Source organism: Notechis scutatus, chromosome Z, assembly GCF_049901735.1.
Source record: "Notechis scutatus isolate UNSWTSFEM ecotype Mainland chromosome Z, rNotScu1.2, whole genome shotgun sequence".
NCBI lineage: Eukaryota > Metazoa > Chordata > Lepidosauria > Squamata > Elapidae > Notechis > Notechis scutatus.
Genome location: NC_142025.1, coordinates 141,330,327 through 141,356,421, shown reverse-complemented (window position 1 = coordinate 141,356,421; position 26,095 = coordinate 141,330,327). Strand labels below are relative to the sequence as shown.

Genomic DNA, 26,095 nt, shown 5'->3' with positions numbered 1-26,095 from the left:
GATAGTGGGGAATGGAAGGATTTACATTCCTTGCAGACAGCTGGTCATTTGCATCCTTTTAGAGGGTCGTTGAGGCCACTTGGAGGTTTATCAGTGTCCTTATGGCCACTTGAGTAGGGCTCCTGGTTCCTATAGTCCGCAATTTTTTTCTCTGGAAATTCATTGCTACCCCCACACTATTCAAAGAGTGTTCATCCCAAATTGAGAATCATCTCTTAGCTATACAATTTGGGATGGACACTCTTTCAATGGTGTGGGAGTACTTCAACAACCATTTAAAAGGATGCAAATGAACAGCTGTCTGTCAGGAATGTAAATCCTTCCATTCCCCATTCTGTCATCAGAGCTGAAGAAGCTTCTTGGATGAAAAGTGAAACCTCTTCAAAGAAAAAACAAGAAAATCCAGTTGCCTCCTGAAAAAAAGCGCCTTTGGGACACAACATGGATCAAGCTTATTTTATCTGGTATAGGAAACTCAAAGCTAATTACTTTGCTTAACTTTGTTTTTTTGCTACCATGCAGCTCATGACGTGGAGTTTCAGTTTCCCATCTGCTCTGAGGAAAAGCAAAAGGATTTTCTAAGGATCTTGGTGTGTGTTTTTTTGTTTATACTCTATAGCCAAGGAAAGCATAGTAGAATTTATTTTCTGGATTATTTTCCTTGGGTTTTTTGTGTTTTTTTAATCCGAAGTAAAGGTAAAATTGTACTTTGATGTTTTTTCATTGAGCTAACCACAGTATTATCTAGAAAACATCTATTAACCCTTTAAAGAAGTTTAATTAATGTTGACATTATTCAGATGGTGTGTTTATGATAACTACAAGAAAACTACAAAGTGATTTAAAACTCCATACTGATGCGTCTACCAGTTCTTATTCAAAGGAATTCCTTTCACTGTCAAGACTGTAAAATTCTATCTGAGAACTGAGACATTTTGACTATTGACTGGATTTTAGAATAATTGTAAAAACTTCTAAATGCCCTTTTATCATTATGGAACAGACCTATCTTTTTAGAGGTGTAACTGCTCAGAATTCTAGGATTGCTCACTTTTTCTGTTGATGACTTGTACCGGATTCATTTCAAGCTCTGTGGACCCTCTACTACAAAAACCATGGACAGGAGGAACCATTGTTAGTGGTGACCTATGACATCTCATGAACTCATCTCAAGAAGTGAACAATCGATGAAGTACTGAACTCCAAAAGTCACATATGAGTGTCTCATTAATTAAGTCATCAGATCATTGACAAATTTGGGTGGTATTTTTTTAGTCAATATTCCTGAATTAGCTTCGGAACTCCATTTGTAAGAGCCAGGATGAAAACAAAATGAATCTGAATGCTATTCTACAGTTAAATAACCCAGAAGCCTATCTGACACACATACCTGTAATTTAGTCGTTTCCACAGAAACTAGTGTTTCAATCACTGAGACTGAATTTCCCCTATCAGGTAACATGTTTGAAAATAGGGTGTGATCTGGTCCTAGTAGTATGTGACAATGTTGGAATAGCCCAGTTTTCAACTTGATTGCTTCATTGTGACAGCTGCATGTTAGGGCAGGAGAATCATACCAGTGGTGAAGTCACACTCTTTTTCGAAACAAAATCGACGGGAGGGATATTTGCAAGGTAGTGTGAATTGTGAGTTTCATGGATTCGGGCAGAAAGAAGGCAGGTAGTCCTCAATTTATGACTGCTTAATGGGCAGGCCCCAGGGCTGCTTATAACCCAGATCTGAAGTTCTGATAACCAGGCCCTTCATTGCGGTCACACGATCACATTTGGGTTGCTCAGCAACTGGTCCACCTTTAATGGCTATTTGTACTGTCCCATGGTCACATGGCCTGGATTTATGGGGGGAGGGTTGCTAGAAACTGGCATTTACTTCCAGATTTCAGCAAAAAATACTCCCATTGTGGGCAATGGATTCACTTCACAATAGATGACTTGCTTTATGACCGCCATATCCACTTAACAACCACCTCACAAAAAGTCGTAAAATTGAGCGCAGTCTTGTGACCTTTTAACAACCGGCCAGACTTAAGAGTCGTACGTTGAGAACCATCTAAACAGTAGAACAAAAGCCTTGAAAATCCTAGGGCTATGACAATACAGGTAGTTTTTTACTTATAACTGTTAATTTAATGACTGGACAAAGTTACAACAGCACTGAAAAATGTGACTTATGACTGTTTTTCACACAGTCGTTGCAGCATCCCCATGATCACGTGATCAAAATTCAGATGCTTGGCCACTGGTTCATACTTATGACCGTTGCTGTATCCTATGGTCACAAGATCCCCTTTTGGGAACTTCTGACAAGCAAAGTCAATAGCGAAACCAGATTCACTTAAAAACCAGGTTACTAATTTTATCAACTGCAGCAATTCAATTAACATCTGTGTGAAGAAATGTCTTGTTTTCACATGACCATAGGAATGCTGCAACGATCATAAGTGTGAAAAAAGATAAGTCACTTTCTTTTTAGTGTTGTAACTTTGAACAGGCACTAAATGAATTGTTGTAAGTTGAGGACTATCTGTAGATATCTTTGGATGGTTTCAAAGCTTTAACTAATTCCTCCTGCATTCTCCTATTTCATGAATTATTCGCATCACATCTTGCACAATTCTTAGAAGTCATTCATCCAATTTTTCTATGTCAATCCATCCTCAATTTTTAAGAAAATATTATTGCCCACAGGGTCAAAACAATAAGTTGATGTAGCCCAGTTATTCCAAAATTGTACATTATGGGAAATACTTTTTTTTCCTTTCAGTTGTGTCCAATTCTTGGAGACTGGTCAACTCTGTATGGTTTTCTTGGCTTTTTCTTGGGTTTTTCAGAAGTGATTTACCATTGCCTCCTTCCTAGGGTTGAGAGTAGGTGGCTGGCCCAAGATCATCCAGCTGGCTTTGTATCTAAGGCAGGAGCCATGAAACTAGAACTTAGTCTCAGTAGTGATGCTTTCACTACTATACCAAACTGGCACTCATGGGGAAATAGGATACCAAAAACAGAGTTAGAAGCAGAGTTGGTATTCAGCAAGTTCTGACCAGTTCTGGAGAACCGGAAGCAGAAATTTTGAGTAGTTCTGAAAACCAGCAAATACCACTTCTGACTAGAGATTTTACAGTATCCTTCCCCTGCCACGCCCACCAAGCCATGCCCACAGAACCGATAGTAAAAAAATTTGAATCCCACCACTGGTTAGAATATAAGATAAAACAATTTCTACAACAAATTTGAAGAGCAATGTTAAATTTAAAACATTGCTTTACTTGCCATGATAGCACTTAACTTAAAACTCACCAAATAGGGCATCAAAAAATTGTCTGAAATCAAAGATTGTTTAAAAGCCTTGTTTTCATTTATGCTGGCTCTTTTCATAGAGAACAATAGAAACATTCCTGTCCTTTGTACATTAAGTAAGTTCCTTAGTGTTACTCTTGAATAACAATTGAGTAAAAGGCTGTGTATAGAATATTTGCCCTAGTGCATTTTATTAATTTTGTACTGATGGTGTTTAAGATTTATTGTAATCATATGCTTTCATCAGTGTTTCTCAATAACAGCTCATTAAAAATGTAATTTCATACAGCCTCAAGCTTTGTCTGCGGTGCATCAGGTTTATAAAATTTTTAAAAAATATTCTTTTCATCAAAGTTTACAAAAAAAGTGTCAGTGGAAAGTGTCTCAGATAATCAAATGCATTAAATCCTTCAATAGCATCTCTGATGTAGTATTATACAACTTACAATTACCTTTCTTTAAAAGCCCCATATTCTCACAAGCCCCAATTCTCACAAGAAGCATGACAATTTTTTTAAATTAAGTTCCTTTGGAACTCCAAATATTTATATTCAGAGGATCCTACATGACCATGAGATTATTATGAGTCTTATCTCCTAATTAATCTTTGTCTGATTTTGTATATCTCGATATGTGGTATCTTTTGATCATTCAGTCCCTTCAATTTAATTATCTTACATACTTGCAATATAACAAAACAATACAGTTGGAAGGGGACCTTGGAGGTCTTCTAGTCCAACCCCCTGCTCAAGCAGGAAAGCCTATACCATTTCAGGCAAATGCCTGTCCAGTCTCTCCTTAACAGTGATAGAGCACCTAAAGGCAAACCCTTCCACTGATTTAATTGTTCTCCTTAGTTCTGGGTTGCTTGTCTCCTTGATTTGTTTCCATCCTTTGTTTCTTGTCTTATTTCTTGTTCTGGTGCTTCGGAAAATAAGTTGACCCCCTCTTCTTTGTGGCAGCCCCTCAAATACTGGAACATTGCTATCATGTCTCCCCTAGTCCTTCTTTTCCTCTAGATTGACCATTCCCAATTCTTGCAACCACTCATGTTTTTATCTCCAAGCCCTTAATCATCTTACTTGTTGTTCTTTGCACTTTTTCCAGTCTCAACATCTTTTTTGTAATGTGGTGACCAAAAACTGAATGCGAACTTCGTGGCAGTCCCTCAAATATTGGAACATTGCTATCATGTCCTTTTCACTAGACATGATGCATAATAATAACTATAATGGCCCATGGCAAAATTAATTATACCCGCTTTACTCTTTATTGAGCAGTTTTAACATAAAATAATCCCTATGGCCAACAAAAGGGCATCCCACTTAATTTGGGTAACAGCTGGGGAAGCACAATCTCCACCGTGCTAAACAATGCTGCAGCGATGTTCTTGAACTACAATTCGCATCATTCCTCCTCATTAGCTATAATGGCTGGAACTTCTGAGAATTGTAAATTAATATCTGAAGGTCCATCGGTGTCTGACACGGTATCCCTGAAAAAGAAAGCACAGGTTTCTCCACCTTAATATCACTGTGAATCAAATGTCAGGGAACTCATCCCAAAAGTGCTTTTTTTTCCAGAAGGCAACTGGACTTTAGCAAAAAAAAAAAAAAAAGTCCAGTTGCCTTTAAAAACAAAGCACCTTTGAGACAACCATGATAGAATCTCCGTAGACCGCCAGGAAACTCGGTCTCCCAGCAGTACAGCTCAAGAGGAAGGAGTGGCATCATGTGACCAGTGCTGGTGACGTCACACGTATGCGCCCTCGCCTGGAAGTTTTTTCTCTATGATGACCTAGGGAAAGCACTTCCGGTTTGGGCCTGTAAGGTAGTTGTGGGGGGAGAGCCGTTAGATGCGATTGGGGTGTCTTCCCCGCGCCTGAGTTGTTGTCGCTGTGGCGGTTGTCATGGCAGCGGCGGGCGGGCCCGGAGGAGGCAACACGGCATCCGCTGCGGACGAAGGCGGAGGGGACCGGGGTAGCCCCCCCGGCTCGGACTCACGACGCCTGGGGCCGGGGGGGCGAGAGGAAGAGGAGGCGCCGAGGCAAGGCAGCGCGGGAGGCCTGGGCCACCAGAGCCGCCCGTCCTCGTCGCCGCCCTCTCGCGAGGCTGAAGTCACCGTGGAGATCGGAGAGACCTACCTATGTCGGCGAGGGGACGGGACGTGGCGTAAGTGCCCCCTCCCCGCCCTCCCTCCCTTTTGTGTTTCAGCGCTCTGTTTGTGTGTGTTTGTGTATTCCAGGACTCGCGTCGTCGTAACGCTTGCCGCAATGCGCTTTGATCGACGATTAGGACATCCCGGGGTTTGAAGCAGAGGGAGTCCTCCCGTTAGGGAGCCCAAAACTTACGTTGCTAAGTTGTTTAAGTGAGTTTGCCCCCACTTTACGACTTTTCTGGCCACGGTTGTTAAGTGAATCTGGCTTCCCCATTGACTTTGCTTGTCAGGAGGTTGCAAAAATGTATATGACCAGGGGATTCGAAAAACGAATTGTGTGACTCCAGGACACTGCAACCGTCGTAAATATGAACCACTTGCCAAGCATCTGAATATTGATCACATGACCATAGGAATGCTGCGATGGTCATTAGGTGTGAAAAACAGTCCTAAGTCACTTTTTTCAAATATAACTTTGAACAGTCACTAAATGTACAGGCAGTCCTTGACATACAACAATTCATTTAGTGACCATTTAAAGTAACAACGGCACTGAAAAAAAGTGACTTAAGGCTGTTTTTCACAGTTATGGCCTTTGCGGCATCTCCATGGTCATGTGATCAAAATTTGGATGCTTGGCAACTGACATGTATTTATGACAGTTGTAGGGTCCTGGGCTCACATAATCCCCTTTTGCCACCTTCCGATGAACCAAGTCAGTGGGGAAGCCAGATTCACTTAATGACTCTGTTACTAACTTTTCAACTTTGCAGAGATTCACTTAACAACAGTGGCAAGAAAGGTCGTGAAGTGGGGAAAATGTTCACTTAATAAATGTCTCACTTAATAACAGAAATGTGGGCTCAATGTTGGTCTTTTGACCTACCTGTAGTTCAAATATTAGACTACGGCCAAGGAGGACCAGATTCAAGCCTACCCATGTCCCTGGAAGTTTAGTGAATGACTGTTGTGGAGAAAAATACAAGGCAGCTGTGAATGCTGCCTTGTGTTGACAAAATAACATAATTACAAGGGAACTTGGAGGTCTACTAGTCCGATAACCTTCTGCTCAAACAGGAAACCCTCTACCAGAGGTGAGGAAAGATGGCCTCTTTTTTACTTGGGCCTATTACTATTAATACCATTTTTGCTTTCTATGCTAGTCGCTAGTCACTCTATTTGCAGGGTTTTTTTGCATTTTGTAATTTTTTCTCTTCTATTCTTGCAGCCCCCAGGTACTGCAACAATCACTATCCAGATTTTCTGTCTTTCTTATTGATAGTTATTAATTCTGGGATGTTATGTGGCAGGTGCTTACCTGTTTGAATTCTAAAGTTATTATTGTTGTTGGTTGCCCAATCAGCCAGATATTTAGACCCAATTTGGCATTTTTGTCTACCTGTGAATCCTTCCCAAGACCCTGGGATAGGCAGATGATGATGTTTTATGAGGTATTAAAAGTATCATCACAGATTGTAAGCCGCTGTAAGTAACACTGCCTTTTGCTATTGACTGGTTTTTGTCATTATTTCTTTGTTTTCAATCTTTGTATATTTATGACGGGTAGACTCCTTTTTTTCCAGTTGTCCTACAGCTGCCGGGTCTGGTTGCTCAGCCAACAGCCCTGAAGCCTATAGTCCAGAGGTCCCTGGGCCATGGCTCAGTATCGGGTCTCATAAGGGGGCAAGTGTGCTCAGATGTGCAGCTCCATTTGTGTAAATGGAGCTGTAGTCACACAGAATCATCCCCTCTTTCCTCTCCCACCCCCCACCCCCCTTCTGGTGCCCGTCCACAAAACTGCTGTAGCCCATTTGTTACTAGTTGTCCTCGAACTCCAACACTGGCATAGTAGTTATTATTTATAAAGACAATTATTGATTTAAACTTAGAATCTCAAATTACTTTAAAGATTCCTAAAATGCCACAAAATATCTAAAGCCAAATTCATTCTGTGTAGGGTTAAGCATTAAGATGAGCTGCACATAATTGTGAAATGCTCGGGTGTCCTCATTTAATCCATTTCTGCAAGGAGAAGAAGGAAGCTTATCATATTGGGCTCTGAAGCAGATAACACGGTTTTGGAGCCACCAATGGAAGGATCATTTTCATATAAACGATTACATCATACACAAAGCTAGACTGATACTGCTGCCTGATGTCTGTCTGTTCTTCCAGCTTCAAGTGTCAGTACAGTCATTTAAAATTGTGATCCTTATTACATCTGATTAACAGTACTGGTAGTCCTGGACTTACAACAGTTCGTTTAGTGACTGTTCAAAGTTCTAATGGCACTGAAAAAAGTGACTTACCGCTGTTTTCCACAGCATCTCCATGGTCATGTGATCAAAATCGAGATGCTTGGCAACTGATTCATACCTATTTATGATGGTTGCAATGTCCCGGGGTAACGTGATGCTGTTTTGCAAACTTCTGACCAGCAAAGTCAATGGGAAAGCCAGATTCATTTAATAACCCTATTACTAATTGAACAACTTCAGTGATTCACTTAACAACCGTGGCAAGAAATATTATAAAATGGGGCAAATGTTCACTTAACAAATGTCTCCTTAACAACAGAAATTTTGGGCTCAGTTGTAAGTTGAGGATTACCTCTAATATACTGAACATTGTATAATTTAATTGCAATTGAACATCGATGGATTTTGCCCCATTTTACGACCTTATAATTGTTAAGTGAATCATAGTAAGTTACTAACATGGCTGTTAAGTGAATTGGGCTCTCCCATTGACTTTGCTTGTCAGAAGGACGCAAAGGGTGATCACATGACCTCAAGATGCGTTGCCAAGCAATGGAAATTTCATCATGTGACCAAGGGGATGCTTGACTTGTAAGTATGAAAAATGTTTGTAAGTGAGAAGAACTATAAAAAATTACTTTTTTCAAGTGATGTTGTAACTTTGAATGGTCATGAGTCCAGGACTACATGTACACAAGATCCATATCAATGCCTCAAGCTTGAATGGTAAGAATGAACTAAATTTTTATAGGCTTTTTCCTTGCTAGCTTGCTGCCTTTTGAAAAAAAAGATGTGCTTTGTAGTCTTTTTACTGGCTTATATTTCTCACTTTTCATAACTGAAATGTCCTTTAACCAGATTTATGGTTGCTTCCCCTTCAGATTCTGCAGAGGTGATTCAGTCTCGGCTCAACGAACAAGAAGCCAGAGAGGAATTTTATGTTCACTATGTAGGATGTAAGTGGTGTTTTAAGATTCTGATCTGAATAACAAAGAGAAAATTAGAATTCCTGATCTAGTTCAGTCTTCCCTAATCTCATGCCCTGCAGATAAACTGGAATGATAATTCCTTGAATTCCTAACCATCTGAATTAATCTAATTAAATATAACTGTGCTTTTATTTATTTTCCTGAAGTCTTCCATAAATTAAGTTGTTCCATAATTTTTTTTATTCCCAAAGTTTTTTATTTTTATTTTTTACACATCTCTTCACGTGAGCAGCGTGGTTCCAGATTACAATATTTATACATAGTCATAGTTACATTTTCAACTTTTTTAATATCATCTCAAATTATTATCCATTCAACTAATCTTTAGATAAATTTCTTTCACGGATTGCAGTTCCAACTTAAATTCTTTGCTTGCTTCTTCCATTTTTTAATCAATTGTGTTATTTTTTATTTTATTAAAGTTAATTGTAATCCTTGCCAAGAGGCTCCGTTTATTTCTCTTTTCCTTATTGGACTTTCTGTTTCCTTTGCACATCAACCCTCAACAGTCCCAAGATATTGCCTTCATTTATCCTCTTGCTGCAATCTCCCCCTTTTTTTTTTCTTTTAAGCTTCCGGGGTTCTTGTTCTATTAAAGTCTTTTATTTCATATCTTTTCTCATTCACGCATTTAAAAGACCAGTAATTTTCCATAAAGTCATCCAGGAAAAAAATGTCTTGTACCATTAGTGGGGCTCTATATCACTTCCACTTTTCAAAGTTTTAATTTTATTTATTTATTTATTCGTTTGTTTGTTTGTTTGATTGATTTATATTGCTGCCTATTCTCCCATGGTGACTTGAGGCGGCTTACACAATGTAAAATCATATTTAAAAGAAAAAATAAAAACGATAAGAACTAACAAAAAGAATCAAATAAATTAGTAAAATACAATAGAACAAAATTTGGGAAAACAAAAAATAAAATAAAAAAAAACAAAAAAACAACAACTCCCACCCCCAACCCTGACAACAGCGGATCACACTAGCTATTTGATGGGTTCCATCCCTCTCCTGGTTCCCCAGGCCCGTTAGCAAAACCAGGTCTTCAGTTCCTTTCAGAATAGCATTAATGAGGGGGGCATTCTAATCTCTGTTCCAGAGAGACAGAACCACCACAGAGAAGGCCCTTCTTCTAGGTCCCACCAAGTGTATCTCCCTCAGGGGTGGGACATGCAACATTCCCTGCCTCCTCCCTCTAATGGGTCAGGTAGATGTCACTAGCAAGAGATGTTTCCTCAGATAACCCGGACCCAAGCCATGAAGGGCTTTAAAACCAGCACCTTGAATTGCGCCCGGAAGCAAATCAGCAACCAACGCAGCTCCTGCAGGAGAGGTGACACATGTGCACCCTGGGGTCTGCATAAAACCATGCGGATCACTGCATTTTGCACCAACTGGAGCTTCCAGATGCTCCTCAAGGGCAGCCCCATATAGAGCGCATTGCAATAATCAAGACAGAAAGTGACCAGGGCATGAGTGACTGTGAGTAGGGACTGTTGGTTCGGGAAAGGGCATAACTGGTGCACAACCCACAGTTGCACAAAGGCCCTCCTGGCCACGACTGCCACCTGTTCTTTGAACAGAAGTCGTGAGTCCAGGAAAACCCCTAGATTACGCACAGGGTCTGTTTAGGGTAGTGCCACCCCATCCAAGACTAAAGGTGGCAATTCTCCCTGAACCAATGAACCCCAGACCCAGAGCCACTCGGTCTTGCAAGGGTTTAGTTTCAACCCATTGCTCCCCATCCAGCCCCTAACAGCCTCCAGGCATTGTGAGAGGGAGAACACAGCAACACTTAACTCACCACGGGCTGAGACATGCAGCTGAGTATCATCAGCATATTGGTGATACCTCAGTCCATGGTGACGGATGATCTCACCCAGCGGTTTCATATAAATGTTGAATGGAGCGGAGAGAGTACCGAGCCCTGCGGAACCCCGTAAACCAGTGGGCGAGGGTTGGATCTCTCCCCTCCTATCAATACTGACTGAGAGTGGCCGCAGAGGAAGGAAGTGAACGAAGACAGCACAGGGTCTCCCAATCCCATCCCCCGAAGATTATAGCTCTTTTATAGTTCAGTTTTTATTTACCTTATATTGTCCTCTTGTTTTCCATTCGCTGCTGTTATACTCTCAAGCGAGGAATCCTTCTTTCTGCTTTTCAGGGTTATTAAAACAAAAAGTTCAGCTTCTCTTATCTGGTTACACGCCGCTCAGCACTCCAGCACACACTTAAGTCCTGGTAGCTTCCTGTCTTCAGGGCAGCCATTAAAACTGCCTCTTCTCCCTGTCTTCCAGGGTAGTATAGCAAGCCAGGGAGGGGAGATGCGGCTCCCCTCAACCCGGCTGTCGGTCTCCCCCTCTTCCCCCACCCCTCCGAGGAGGGTCTGATGGTTCCGGTCCTGTAGGGACCCCTTCAACAGGGTAAGCACGGATCGAAGCCACACACGATCATGGTCTCCTCGATGGAAGCTCTACTGGAAGAACCGTTGTTCCATAAATTAAGTTGACTTTGAGATTAGATGAGTTTAGGGAGATTTAGTGTAGATGTAGCTTTAGGTAGCTTTCTAAGTAAAGTTGTATTTTTTCTGCACACTAATGATAAATTGTTAGATAAAGAACCATCATAGTGTGCCTTAGCACAGTGTGATGTAACTCATGTTGTGCCAATTATCCCAGTTTGTAGGAGGAAAGAAAAAAGAAGCAGAAGAAAAAATTGTATGCCTTCAGTTCAATAATGAACTCAAGGAAGAAGCTGAAGGAGAGTTTATTGATGGAAATTAGGATGAAGACTCTGCTTAATGTCAATTGAGGGTTTTAATTTTTTCTAATACCAGAATTGAAGCTGCTGTGCACAACTTTGGACAACAGCCAAAGCTTTGTTTCCAGTGGTGATTTTTGTTTGTTGTTGATAAATCCCTAGCGGTCAGAAATCCTTGCTGATCATCTTGATCAGGGATGTCCAACAAGGCCTTACGGACTTCAGCTGCCAGAGTTCTGTGCGTTGTAGTCCTCGGGTCATAAAGTTGCCAAGATGGAACACCCCTGATCTAGAGGTCCATCAGTAGATTCTGTTCACCTCAAAGTAGAGCAAGGCAGGGTGGATCGGCCTTCTCGTTCCCATAATTCAGTTGTTAGCTAAAGAACATTTTGTATGGAATGGCTAGAAGGGGAGTGGGGGGAATGGTGAGATTTTTGCAATCTCCTATCTCTCCTCCGTCTCTCACAGTCAACCGACGTCTGGATGAGTGGGTGGATAAGAACCGCCTGGCCCTCACCAAGACAGTCAAAGATGCTGTGCAAAAGAATACCGATCAATACATGAATGAGCTTTCTGAGCAGCCCGAGCGCAAGATCACACGCAATCAGAAGCGCAAGCATGACGAAATCAACCATGTCCAAAAGGTGATGTGCAAGGGAGGGATGGCTGGGAAGGTGGAATTTGTGCTGTGCTACACAGTGAAGGTAGCCCTCAACTCACAAAAACCACAATTGTGCCCATTTTATTACAATCATTCCATTGCTGCTCTCATTAAGCGAGGCACCCTTGGAATCCCGAGCCTCCCCATTGTAATCATGTGGAGCATGGGGCACCTCAGGCAGTGGAGAGGCTGTGGTTGCTGAATGAACGGTCGTAAATTGAGGACTACCTCTGTCCATTCCAGAGGTGGGGTGGAAAAAAACAACACAGTTCTCGACTTAAGACCACAGTTGAGCCCCAATTTTCTGTTGCTAGATGAGACCATTGTTAAGTGAGTTTTGCTCCATTTTACATCCTTTCCTGCCACAGTTGTTAAGCAAATCACTGCAGTTCTTAAGTTAGGGAAGGTGGAACATTTGTTAAGTGAACCTGGCTTCCCCATTGGCTATGCTTGTCAGAAGGCCGCAAAAGGGGATCACATGATCCCAGGACACCAACCGTCACGTGCCAATTGCCAATTTCCTGGATTTTGAACATGTGATCATGGAATGGTCATAAGTGTGAAAAATGGTCATACATCACTTTTTTCAGTGCTGTTGCAACTTCAAACGATCATTAAATGAACTGTTGTAAGCGGGGGACTACCTGTACACAATTGTACTTTTGATGCTATTGCTATCTTTATGGTGGCAGTAGAAAGTGGTTTTTCCAGGAAATGCTTGTTGGTACTCAATTTGTTTTTTTCCCCCACCACAGACATATGCTGAGATGGACCCCACCACAGCAGCTTTGGAGAAAGAACATGAGGCGGTGAGTGTTTATCCGTACCTGGCTTGAAACCCAAAGAGTTTTGGAAAAGGGAGCATTACAAGCCGTGATGGCACAGTGGTTAGGATGCTGTTTTGCAGGCTAACACATTGCTCACTTGACCAGTTCGATTCTGAGCAGCTCAAGGTTGACTCAGCCTTCCATCCTTCTGAGGTTGATAAAATGAGGGGCCAGATTGTTGGGGACAATAGGCTGACTCTGTAAACCTCTTAGAGAGGGCTGTGAAGCACTGTGAAGCGGTATATAAGTCTAGGTGCCATTGCTATAGCTGTCTCTTCCCACTGCCAGGGAATATATATATATTTGATATATAAGTCTAACTGCTATTGCTCTGATTGTGTTTGTAGAACACCGCTTACTTTTGTCTCTTCTCAGATCACCAAAGTGAAATACGTGGACAAAATCCATATCGGGAACTATGAGATTGATGCTTGGTATTTCTCACCATTCCCAGAAGACTACGGGAAGCAGCCCAAGCTGTGGATCTGCGAATACTGCCTCAAGTATATGAAGTTTGAGAAGACTTACCGCTATCACCTTGTACGCAACGGGGAGGACAGTTGCCAGGGGCCTAGGGCTGGGGAAGGTTGGGGCGGGAGAGAATTGAGCACCAGAGAACCTGTAAGTGGAATGGGACAGTATCAGAAGGCAGAGCAAGCAGTGTTTGGGGATCTGTGAATATCAGTACATTTGAATTTGCGTTCAGGTAGCCCTCGACTTACAATCGCAGTTGAACTCAAATTTTCTGTTGCTAAGTGAAGACAGTTGTTGTGAGTTGTGCCCTGTTTTACGACCTTTCTTGCTGTAGTTGTTAAGTGAATCACTGCAGTTGTTAGGTTAATAACACGGTTGTTAAGCGAATCTGGCTTCCCCGTTGACTTTGTCAGAAAGTTGCAAGAGGCGATCACATGATGGCAGGACCCAACAACCATCATAAATACGAGTCAAGAGGCCAAGGTCAAGAGTTGCCAAAAAGCTGAATGTTGATCACAAGACCATGGTGTTGCAGTGATCATAAGTGTGAAAAATGGCTGTAAGTCATTTTTTTTCAGTGCCGTCATGACTTTGAACGGTCACTAGACAAACTTCTGCAAGTTAAAGGTTACCTGTATTTAGTTTCAGTACTTCCAGTCCTATCAGCTGGAAAAATCTAAACGAACAATGCTAAAATGAAACTGGAGAATAATAACCTGGTCAAAAGCCAAATAAATGCAGAAGCTGCATTGAACAAGTCATCAGGTGGAATTCCTCAGGGAAAAAAAAAACATCAATTTTGGTACTCATAGGTTGTCGTCTTGTTGTTCCAGGGCCAATGTCAGTGGCGGCAACCTCCAGGGAAAGAAATCTATCGCAAAAACAACATTTCAGTATATGAGGTGGATGGGAAAGATCACAAGGTAAGAGTCCACTTCAGCTGCAGGGTTTCTTGTGGCTGTTCCTGTGCTCATTTTTTGTGGCCTAAGTGTCTATTTTGCTATTTTGGGAACCTGCATTTTCCATCTTCGTTGTTTGGAAAATCTGGCTCTTCAGCTACAAAGCCAGTCACTCTCAACAGTCATAAACAGACATTAACTACTATATAATTTACTTCTCCCCACGTTTGCAAGTCCCTTTTAAAATAAGCCAAACAACAGGTAGTTTTCCTGTCTGTGGTTATGTGAGTCCAGATAGGATGGGTTATCTCAGCTTAAACCAATAGGACTGAATCTGCTCAAATTCAAGCTTCGCCCCTTTCGCTGTGGCCACCCCCCAGTTTTCAACTCAGTCTTAGCCAGGACTCTACGTGTTTTACAAGGCTCCAATATAGCTGTAATTGGAGCCTGATCGTAAAAAGGGAAAAAAAGTTTTAAACAGACCTTTGAGGCTTGGAATCTGCTGGAGACTGGTGAGTGAGCTAATTTTAGCTCCCAGAACTGGGAAACAGCGTGAAGGGCTTCAGACTCAGTGCGGGGAGCCTAGACCACGTGGGACGGCTCTTGGGCGATCGGCCTGATAAGGGCAGCCAGCTGATTGGCGCAGCAGCGTGGCAGCAATAGAAACTGCTTGCGGTTTCTCTTTCGCTTCCTGGTTGGCTGTATTGATCGCCTTGGCTGCAAAACGCTCAGCACAGCAGCCTACAGGCTTGAAGATCTGGGAGAAGCCACAGAGAGCTTTGCTGAACGTTTGGAGGAAGCAAAGTAGCCGCTTAATCGGGCATCGGCCCGATCCCAGCTGGCAGGGATTACCCCCAGCTGAAGGGCGCTATCAGCCACGTTGCCAGTGCTGGGTTGCAGACCAGCGTCAGGGAGTCTCCCGCACTGAGGAAATCGCGTGGGCGCCATTCTGACCTGTTTGCAGGTCCAAAACCTGGTGTGTGACCGGCAGGGTGTGCTGCAGCCCAGCAGTTGCCTTCACAGGCTTGCTAAGCCGGCTTACCAGGAAAGATGATTATTTTGTTTCTAGATCTGGCCTTTTTATTGCATTAATTACTTGTGGTGGATTTATTAATTCTCCTTCCTCCTTCCAGCAAGTCCCCTCCCTTCCCTGCCTCTTTCTTGTGAATTAATTCATTCTCCAGGTGAGATGGCTGATAAAGAGCAAGAAAGGGAACCAAGCCCTTCCACTTCCAAAGGAAAATCCAGAAGCAGACAGAAGAGGAGGGCCCCTCAAGCCAGAGCTGAACCAGAAGTCCAGAAGGAAACAAAGGCTTCTGGAAATAGGTCTGAAAAACCTATTGTTCCTTCAGAGACAGAGGTTCACCAATGCCTTTGTTACCCAGCATTGCTGGCAGAGCCCTTGAAGAAGAGAAGAAAGAATCTGATTTCTCAGAGGATGAGGATATGGCCCCGGAGAGACCTTCTTTTACTGGCATTTTTGATGCACAGAATTTTAGGGCTTTATTATTCAAAGCCAAAAAAACTGCAAAGTTGTGGCCTGGGGCTGATGTTGGTGAAACAGAGGGTGATGGCAAGGTGCCACCTGATCAACTTTTCGATGAACCAGCTGTAAGACCAGAAATGGTGCCTGTCCCTAGATTATTCCTCAGTGTTATACAAAAACAGATGGAAGCCCCTGATACTTCCTCATCGCTGTTGGCCAACAAGAGGCGTTCTTTACCATGGGGCCCAAGCTAACAAGCTCCCTGCAGGTGCCTACAGTTGATGCACCAGTCGCAGCTATGATCTCTGCCTCATCCAATCCAACAGATCCTGAAGAGGCACTAAAAGCTGAAGATAAGAGGATCAAGCAATCCCTCCAGTGCATGCACTCACCTGGCAGCTGCTTGGGCAGTTAAGGAGGCTTCGGCCGCCTCCTTTTTCACAAGATCCTCTCTATGGTGGCTTTGCCAGTTGCAGGACCATGTCCCTGCATCTGACGTGCGCATTCATCAGGATATTCATAAATTGGCCGCAACCACAGAATTCACTGCAGACGCTACTTTGAATAGCGCCAGGTTTGCCTCCAAGGCCATCACTACATCCATCGCTGCCCGTAGAATGTTTTGGCTGAAGAGTTGGCAGACAGATGGTCGGCGCAAATGGAAGTGTTTTTGCATCGTAAAGGTTCCCTGTCTCAATCAGACTATTTGTAACTTTTTAAAAGGGGCTTCCAATATAAGACCACCAGTGGTTCACAGATTTCCCACCTGGGACCTTCCCAAAGTTCTAAAAGCTTTAATGTCCCCACCCTTTGAACCCCTTAAATCCATAACCTTGTATTTCCTCTCAAGGTGGCATTCCTCATAGCCATCACTTCGGCTAGGAGGATTTCGGAGTTAGCCGCTCTTTCTGTCAAGGAGGACTTGTGTGTCTTCCACGCAGACAGACTGGTGCTGCGCTTAGATCCCTCCTTTATTTCTAAAATCAATTCCAGATTTCATAGAGCACAGGAACTTGTCCTTCCCAATTTTTGCCCTGCTCCTTCCCACTCTCTCGAGCGATCTTGGCACACTCTGGGTGTGCGGAGGGCTTTGAAGACTTACATCAGGAGGACGGAGGCGCCGTTTGCCTCATTTCAACCCAATTCCTTGGGGTTGAAGGTGTCGCCTATGACGGTGGGCAGGTGGATTAGGGCCTGCATCACTAAGGCTTACTACACGATGGCTCTTCCGATTCCGAGAGGGTTGAGAGCACATTCCACCAGGAGTGCAGCGACAACGGCAGCCTAGGCTACTCAAGCCCCCATTGAGGAGATTTGCAGAGCGGCCACTTGGTCTTGTCTGTCTCCTTTTATCCGCCATTATCGCATTGATACTTTTGCTGCGGCAGATGCCGTTTTCGGCAGAAGAGTCCTGCAAAGTGTACATGAACAGTGACGTAAGTAGGACCAGACTTTTGCCCTCCCTGGAATTAGCAGGCTCTTTGTCCCATCCTATCTGGACTCAAGTAACCATAGACAGGAAAAGGAACATTGTCTTACCTGAATGTTCATTTTCTGTCTTTGTGGAGTGAGTCCAGCCCCGCCCTGATTCGTCTGGTCAGGGGTCGGCAAGGGGGGTGCATTAATGTGTGTCTGCTTATTTGCTGTAGTTGAATCACGTGTTGTCTGCCTTGATGCTTCGTCGAAAGCTGGGGAGTGGCCACAACAAAGGGGCGGAGCTTGAATTTGAGCAGACTCAGTCCTATTGATTTAAGCTGAGATAACCCATCCTATCTGGGCTCACTCCACATAGACAGAAAACGAACATTCAGGCAAGCCGGTGTTCCTTCTCTTTGATCCTAGATTCCATACTTTTTGCTTGTGTCCTTACTGCCTCTTGATTTCTCTTCCCCGCCTCCCCCCTGCTCCCCCCAGATTTATTGCCAGAATTTGTGTCTTTTGGCCAAACTGTTCCTGGATCATAAGACCCTCTACTTTGACGTGGAGCCCTTTGTCTTCTACATCCTTACTGAGGTGGACAGGCAAGGAGCCCATATCGTTGGCTACTTTTCCAAGGTACTGGCTGCAGGTGTTCACAGGGTGGAGAGTGAATTGTAACTAGCTGTGATCTTAAGGGTTGGACAAACCCTAGGGGTGTGCAAAATACTCTGTGCACTACTGGTGGCTGAATCAAAACTTAGCCTCTTTTGACCCAGGGACTAAAACAGTTGTTCTAGGTACAAGGGCTTTGGGATAGATAGCAATAGTACTTAGACTTATATATCGCTTTACCGGGCTTTTACAGCCCTCTCTAAGTGGTTTACATTGCTCCCAACAATCTGGGTCCTCATGTGAACAGGGAAAAAGTTGAGAAAAGTGATGGTCCTAGGAAGATTGGGAGGGGCAAGGATGATATCAAGAATGGTTGTGGAGAGGGAAAGGAGGAAAAGCTCTGGAAAATTAGGGCTGAATGAAAATCAGGAATTTTTTTTACAAGAGAGGCCATTTGTACTGGCCCCATTCACTCCACCTCTGTCTTATTTTGCACACAGCCATCCAAGCATTGTGGGTTTCAGTTCTACCAAACCATGGCTGATCCAAATAATTCAGCAAATATTCTAAACTAAGAGTGCTGTTGCTTTTTTCTTTTATGTGCATTCCCAAGTGAGCACTTAGAATCTTATTTCTGTGTGTTTAAAATTAGTGTGTTTAAAATTAGTGTGTGGTAAGAAAAGCTCAGAAGTAGAAAATCCAGTTTCAGAAACATGTCAGTATTTGTTCAATTATTATTAATTTGACATCTGACAGAAAGGGAGAGAAGAAATTGTTCTTAGATTGCTCTTAGAATTAAATTGGAAAAGAACATGGTATTCAGGCTACCTTGAGCGTTTGGATGATTGATGGGGTACAAACGTTATAGGTAATTTTAAAATACATAAGGAAGGAAAGACAATGGTAAATAAATCAATACGAAAATTAGTTTAGCAGAAAGTTTGCAGCAGGACAGGAAGCAGAGATTTCATCCATGACAGTAGAGCAAGCTTTTTAGATTTGCCAGATATAACAGATGCAATTGGTGACTTTTTTTAAAAAAAAAAATACATGTTTCTGGATCTTGATTTCTCTGCTTAATAATGTTAGATTCCACGGCGTCATTTGTTTGACTCCTGTGATTTCTTTTCCCCTCTAGGAGAAGGAATCTCCAGATGGAAATAATGTGGCTTGTATCCTAACCTTGCCCCCTTACCAGAGACGGGGTTATGGGAAATTCCTCATCGCATTCAGTAAGCTTGTTTTCTTAGCCATAGAATGATAAGGATAAACTTCAGAGTTGATTATCAGCCTCTTCATTGCTTCCTGATATTGGATTTATAGATAGATCCATTGTCCCCTTGATGACAACTTCTACCACCCCTGGTATCCCGATCACTTAAGGGGTACCTAATCTGAATCACGATTCTGAATATTTAACTGTAACATTTTGAAGTCCCTTGGTTAAAGCGTGTGAGTTTTGATCTGGTCTGAGCTTTTCCTTGCCCTTGAAATGCCTGGATCCTGAACTGAGGTGCTTTGAGGCCTTGACTTCTGATCTCTTCCTCCCCAGGCTATGAGCTCTCCAAACTGGAAAGCACAGTAGGATCCCCCGAAAAGCCCCTTTCGGACCTTGGCAAGCTGAGCTACCGTAGCTATTGGTCCTGGGTGTTACTCGAGATTCTTCGGGACTTCCGAGGCACCCTTTCCATCAAGGATCTCAGGTGAGTGGAGATTGGGCTACTAGTCATACAGGCAGTAAAATGTAAAAAAGAGCCCTGGTGGCCCAGTGGTTAGAATGCAGTACAGGTAGTCCTCAACTTATGACCACCATTGAGCCCAAAATGTATGTTGTTAAGTGAGAAATGTGTTAAGTGAGTTTGCTCCATTTTACAACTTTTCTCACTTCCTTAGTACAATTCTTAAATTAGTCGCATGGTTGTTAAATGAATCTGGCTTCCCCATTGACTCTCCTTGTCGCAAAAAGGGATCACATGACCCCTGAACTCTGCAACCATCATAAATGTCAAGTATCCGAATATAAATCACATGACCACGAGGATGCTTCAATAGTCTTGTGAAAAATGTTCATAGGTCACTTTTTTCAGTGCCACTAAATGAGCTGTTGTAAGTATTGCAGGCTAACTCTGCCTTCAGCCTGGAGTTCGATTCTGAAGGGGCTCCAGGTTGACTCGGCCTTCCATCCTTCCGAGGTCAGTAAAATGAGGAGCCAGATTCTTGGGGGCAGACTGTTTAGAGAGGGCTGTGAAGCGGAATATAAGTCTTAAATTGCTATTTCTTTAGTGACCATTTGATGTTACAACGGCCCTGAAAAATTGATTTGCAGCGGGTCCTTACACTTATGACCGTCACAGCCTCCCCACAGTCACATGGTCAAAATCCAGGGGCTTGACAACTGCCGTGTATTTATGATGTCTGCAGAGTCTTGCAGTCGTGTGATCCATAATTAATTGGGAGCCAACATTTGTCAACTTCCAACAAAGTCGGGGGGGGGGGAGTCAGATTTGCTTACGACTGTATGATTCGCTTAACAACCGCAGCAATTCAGTTAACCATAGTAAAAGTCACAAAATTGGGCAGGACTCGCTTAACCACTGCCTTACTTACAATGGAAATTCTGGCCGTAAGCTGAGGACGGCCTATAGCAAGGGATGTGGGTGTTGAGGCCTTGAGACCGTGAGCCCTTCTGTAGCATTTGACCATGGAGCAGCCTTCACTGAACGTCATGAGGCCTATTTAAAAGGGCCCCTGACCTCCCCTTATCTGGTCCTTGTTTGGCTGACGCGCACCGTGTTGTTTCCCTCGGCACAGCCAGATGACGAGCATCACGCAGAATGACATCATCAGCACCTTGCAGTCCCTGAACATGGTCAAGTATTGGAAGGGGCAGCACGTCATCTGCGTCACTCCCAAGTTGGTGGAGGAGCATCTCAAAAGTGCTCAGTATAAGAAGCCGCCAATCACAGGTACCGGCCAATGGGAAAATGGTGGGGGGCAGGACGCAGTAGCAGTTCATCCCGCTTTCGGCTCAAAGTCTTGAGATCTGTATTGGGATATTCAACATGGCGCTCCTTCCCTTTTCTCTTTCTTTTTCTCTCTCTGCCTGCGTACCATTTCCAGATCTGCAGTGATAGCAGAATTGAAATCATCTCCAGCCTACTTCTTAAATTTGCTAGATTTAGCTTTTTGCCTTGCAGCGCTCCCCTCCCCCCCGCAACTTTTTTTGCCTGTGCAGTTCTGGTTTAAACAATGTATTAGTTTTTAATACAGCATACAAAGGAAATACAAAAGTAAATGGGGATATTAGGGAAGGGAAAAGGGAAGAGAAGAGTGGGGGGAAGCAAGGGGGGGGAAGTCATTTACTTCCAACTCCCTTTGATGCCGTAGGATAAGGCAGTAACATCAAACCTCAACTTATACTTTTACATAGTAGCATAAACTAGCCATTTCTGTAACAACAAGTCTATCTAATCGGTAAAACCCAAAATCAAAGTTTCATTTTTTTTCCACCTCAAGAACAAAGTCCAGAAGCGGCTTCCAAGCAGTCTTACAATTGCATTGCCTCGATCTTACTTCCTTTTTTAATGCCACCTATCACTTCTTTAAATTCCCAGTTTTAACCGTCTTCATGCATGTTGCTTCCTGTCTTTTAACTTTCTTGTGTGGGTGTAGAGATGTCTGTTTTTCTTTCTCTCTAAAACATATACAGGTAGTCCTCAACTTACAACAGTTCGCTTAGTGACTGTTCAAAGTTACAACAGCACTGAAAAATGTGAAATATGACTGTTTTTCACAGTTACAACCTTTCTAGCACCCCGGTCACGTGATCAACATTCAGATGCTCGGAGACTGGTTTATACTTATGACCGTTGCTGTGTCCTGATCCCCTTTTTATGACCTTCCAACAAGCAAACCCCAATGGGGCTTTGCTTAACTTAATCACTGAGTTACTAACTTATCAACTGCAGTAATTCACTTAACTGTTTCAAGAAAGGTTGTAAAATGGAGCAAAACTCACTTAACAAATGTCTCACTGAACAACATAAATTTTGGGCTCAACTGAGGTTGTAAGTCAAAGACTATCTGTAGTTTTTCCTGATCTTCAGTGCTCTAAAGTTCTTGAGATCGATCTTTTAAGCCCTAACAATCATTCATTTAATGAACATTCAACGTTACCACTGTGCTGAAAAAAGTGACTCATGATCAGTCCTCGCACATGTGACCATTGCAGTGGTCCCTCTGATCAAAATTTGGGCATTTGGCTACCAGGTATATTTTCAGGAGAGTTGCAATGTCCGAGGGTTGTATGATTGCCATTTGTGACTTTCCCTTTCCTTAGCTTTTCCAAAAGCTAAGTCAATGGAGGAAGCTACATCTGCTAAAGTCCATGTGATTTACTTAATGACTATGGTAGAAAGGCCATAAAAGTGAACACAACTTACAATGACTCCATTGCTTAGCAATAGTAGTTTTTGTACCAATTGTGGTTGTAAGTTGAGGACTACCTGTGGTGACTTCAGTTTCCCAGTTTTTCCTTAAGCAGCATTCTTAAGCAACATATGAAGAACATTTGCAGGAACTGGGTATATCTAGTCTAGTAAAAAGAAGAACCAGGGGTGATATAATAGCAACGTTCCAGTATTGGAGGGGCTGCCACAAAGGCGGGGGGGAGTCCTATTTTCCAAAGGTCCTGAAGGCAGGAAAAGAAACTAACCAAGGAAAGAACCAACCTAGAAATAAGGAAAACTTTCCCGTCAATGGGAACAATTAACTAGTGTTACGGCTTGCCTTAAAAAACTGTGGGTCCTCCATCACTGGAAGCTTTTAAGAAGAGTGTCAAAGAGATTGGACAGCCCCTTGTCTGAGAATGGTATAGGGTCTCCTGCTTGAGCAGAGGGTTGGACTAGAAGATCTTCAAGGTGCCTTCCAAGTCCTCCTATTCTGTGTTCTATTTTTCACCTACATGTTTACGGAGTGCTGAGGGCTTCTTGCTCCTAAACTTTTAGTTTTCCTGACTCATAGAACAGCTGTCCGGTCTTTGCCGTGCCCTTTAGTCCCAGCTACACTGACGCACTTGGATTCCTTCCAAGGAATGGACTTCAAACTGTTAACTGATTTCATTTCCCTTGCACCAGCCGAGGCAGTTAATATTTAACTCCCCTAAGATAGCCGGGCAGGATTATTTATTCATGTTCCCATATTGGAATGCAGAAGAGACGCTGAGAAATGGCTAGCCTTTTATTTGAAGCGTGTTTCAAGTGATGGACATTCATAGAACAAGGTTGTTTTAGGCAGAAAGCGTTGTCTGTCCTCCCTTGCCAATATACATAAAACGCAAAGAAACTCAAATATTTGTATATTATGAGTGCAAACATTTAAATGCCACATAACTTGCTTTCAATTTATTGGCAACCATGCCCAGTGTCTATTAAGAGTCATCTTGGAACAAATTAGATGTTGCCAATTCTTTCTGAAAGGGGCATTATTATTTTTCCCCCAGGGGGCTGATGACATTGCTCCTGTTACCTAAACATGTCATTTATATAACAGGAGCTCCAGGGAGATTATTTGGACCCCCTCACAAATCTCTTTCCTTTTCAGAAGGGGGGGGGGCTGGGTCAGGAGCTGCCTGTTGGGCAGAGCTGAAGAGATGTGAAGCTGGTACAAACAAGGCATAAACTCTTGCACGATGGCCTGAATGGCCAGCAAGGATCTATTAAATCTAAAATGAATCTGATATGGCACTTACAGGTAGTCCTCAACTTAGGACCACAGTTGATCCCAAAATTTATGTTGCCAAGCAACATAAGTGAGTTTGGCTTCATTTCACAGCTTTTCTTGACACAGTTGTTAAATGAATCACTGCAGTTGTTAAGTGAATCTGTCTTCTCCGTTGACTCTGCTTGTCAGAAAGTTCCAAAAGGAGATCACATGACCTCGGGACACTGCAACCGTCATAAATATGAGCCAGCTGCCAAGCATCCAGATTTTGTTCAGGTGATTGTGGGAATGCTGAAACCATCGTAAGTGTGAAAAATGGTCATAGGTCTTTTTTTTTTTAATGCTGTTGTAACTTCAGTCACTGAATGGTTGTAAGTCAAGCCTGCATTTGTTTTTGATGTTACCAACCCAAGGCATAATTTTATTCAGGGTGGGTATCTGTTGTGCTTTCTCTAGTACTCACTTTGGTCAACCTGTTCAATTTCTTCAGCATTCTCAGTTGAGGCGGGGACATCCATGCCCATTCGAGATGGTGATGGGCTTTGACTGCTCTGCTCTTTTCCCCTTACCCTCCCTACCAAGTTTTCTTATTTCCTTTTTCCTCCCTCTTTTCTCCAGTGGATTCTCTCTGCCTGAGATGGGCCCCTCCTAAACACAAGCAAGCCAAGATTTCCAAGAAGTGAAGGAAAAACTGTCTTGAAAAACTGAAAGGTTTTGGCTCCACATCTGCTTTTTTTTATTTTAGAATATGTTCAGTAATTTAGCATTGCTGTCAGTCTTGTACTGAAAGAACATACATGAAACAGGTAGTTTGGGGTTATGAGAAACACCTGAAAACAGGTGTTTTTTGAGTTTGCAGCAATTCTGCCTAGGTGGGTTCATTTGAATGAAGAACTACTTATTTATCCCCCCACTTTTTTTTCTTCTGTTGCTGCATATAGAACTGTTTTTTTTTCCTTTCTTGCCAAACCTGGTGTCTTCTCTAAAATAGAAGTGGTATCTTCATTCTGATCATAAAAGGAGCAGATAAATCATTCTATTATTTCTTATTGACAGTTCTAACAGGTGATTAAATATGGCAGAATTATGGTAGAACAAGATCTGAGCAGTAAATAAACACAGGGATTGGATATTTGAGCAGCAAATGGTCGACACAAGTTGGAGGCACCATTTACTATCAGTAATACTGAAAACTAGATTATTGACTAAGCTAGGAAGGAGGATTGACTTCTCCAAAAGAGATGCTGGAGATCTCCAACATTGAAACATTGAACAATCAGCCTGGTTCAAAATTTTGGGGGAAAATGTGTCTTCTGTAAATTCTCTTAAGTCTCTTGGTAGATCTGTTGTCACTCTCCGTATCTTCAAAAAGAGGCAAGTACTTTGGACATTCTATCAAAGCATGTTTTTAGGTATACTAGATAAGCAGCTTGAATCCTTCCACTGTCACATAGCTATTACCAATGTGGGAAAAGAGAGAGAGTGTGTTTTGAAGTAGTATCACTGGCTCCAGAGTCAATTTTTAAGTTCAATGCTGCCCAAAAAATAAGTTTTCTTAGAGTTGAAAGCTGAGTAGCCAGCAGCATGAGAGTCAGGATTTGGGTGTTAAGACTCAGGAAAAAGTGGAAATAGGCACCTATAAAAAGGCTATTCCATAGTGCAGTGTTGCTTATATGATGTTACTAAAAGGAATTAACTAATTCCTTTTGCAGAGCCTCAAAGGAAATGGTTCTCTCTGGGAACAAAATGCTGAACGAGGGTAGGAAAAAACATGCTTTTAACTTAGGTGCCCTTCTAAATGGCTACCCAGATGAACAGACAAACTCCGGATTGGGAGTTTTTCTAGAAGGATATTGTAGGATATTACTCAACATTTCCCCTTCCATCGTATGAACCGCATTTGATGGTGATCAAATGAGAAGGGACTTTTCCAAAAGATCAAAAGTCTCTTGAAGCGATCAAGTGGACCGAAGAGGAAAAACTTGCCGGTCTCCATACCACCCGTTTCCGCTGAGGTCCTCGCATACTTTCAGTCCTGAGGACCGTGATTTTGGGAGGGAGGCTGAAGCTTGTGGATGTCTTGGGTAGAAACATCTAGTCACATAGTTGCTGTAGTTTTTATTGTGTATACCATATATATATAGTGTGTTCTGCTTAAAAAATATTTTAATAAAAAAAACATAACCCATGTGCTGTGCCATTTTTATGACTTATTTACAAGAACTACAGCTGATCCTTAATGGTGGCACAGTGAAAAAACTGCCAGCGACAAGGAACAGCGCTGGGAAACTAGAGAAAAGATCCTTCTAAGGAGGAACAAACCTATAGCAGAACATGAAGACCGATTTGTATCAGTATGCTTAGGTCACAGAAACTATGTCCTTTTCGTAACAGGTAGTTCACACTTCTTACCCTTGTTGTGAAGGGGTTTACGAATGCATCTCTTCCTCATTTTCACAAGGTTTGACTAACACACTCAACCTCAATATGACTGGGTTGTTTTTCTTGATCG

General features: G+C 42.6%; 1 protein-coding gene across 1 annotated transcript; it reads left to right on the top strand.

Moving 5' to 3' along the window:
- Positions 1-5,071: 5,071 nt before the first annotated feature.
- Positions 5,072-25,771, top strand: KAT8 (lysine acetyltransferase 8). Its single transcript, XM_026683489.2, has 11 exons — positions 5,072-5,488; positions 8,614-8,688; positions 11,953-12,128; positions 12,901-12,954; positions 13,348-13,512; positions 14,280-14,369; positions 17,746-17,886; positions 19,001-19,094; positions 19,415-19,565; positions 20,674-20,828; positions 24,202-25,771. The coding sequence occupies exons 1-11, from the start codon at positions 5,227-5,229 to the stop codon at positions 24,264-24,266; spliced, it is 1,428 nt and encodes a 475-aa protein (XP_026539274.1). The 5' UTR covers positions 5,072-5,226; the 3' UTR covers positions 24,267-25,771.
- The last annotated feature ends 324 nt before the right edge of the window (positions 25,772-26,095 follow it).

What these genes read in the sequence shown, in the direction of transcription:
- KAT8 (XM_026683489.2), top strand. Translation starts at nt 5,227, where the DNA reads ATGGCAGCGGCGGGCGGGCCCGGAGGAGGCAACACGGCATCCGCTGCG. An exon ending in TTATGTTCACTATGTAGGAT is followed by an intron (nt 8,689 to 11,952) that starts GTAAGTGGTGTT and finishes CGTCTCTCACAG; the next exon opens with TCAACCGACGTCTGGATGAG. An exon ending in AGACTTACCGCTATCACCTT is followed by an intron (nt 13,513 to 14,279) that starts GTACGCAACGGG and finishes TTGTTGTTCCAG; the next exon opens with GGCCAATGTCAGTGGCGGCA.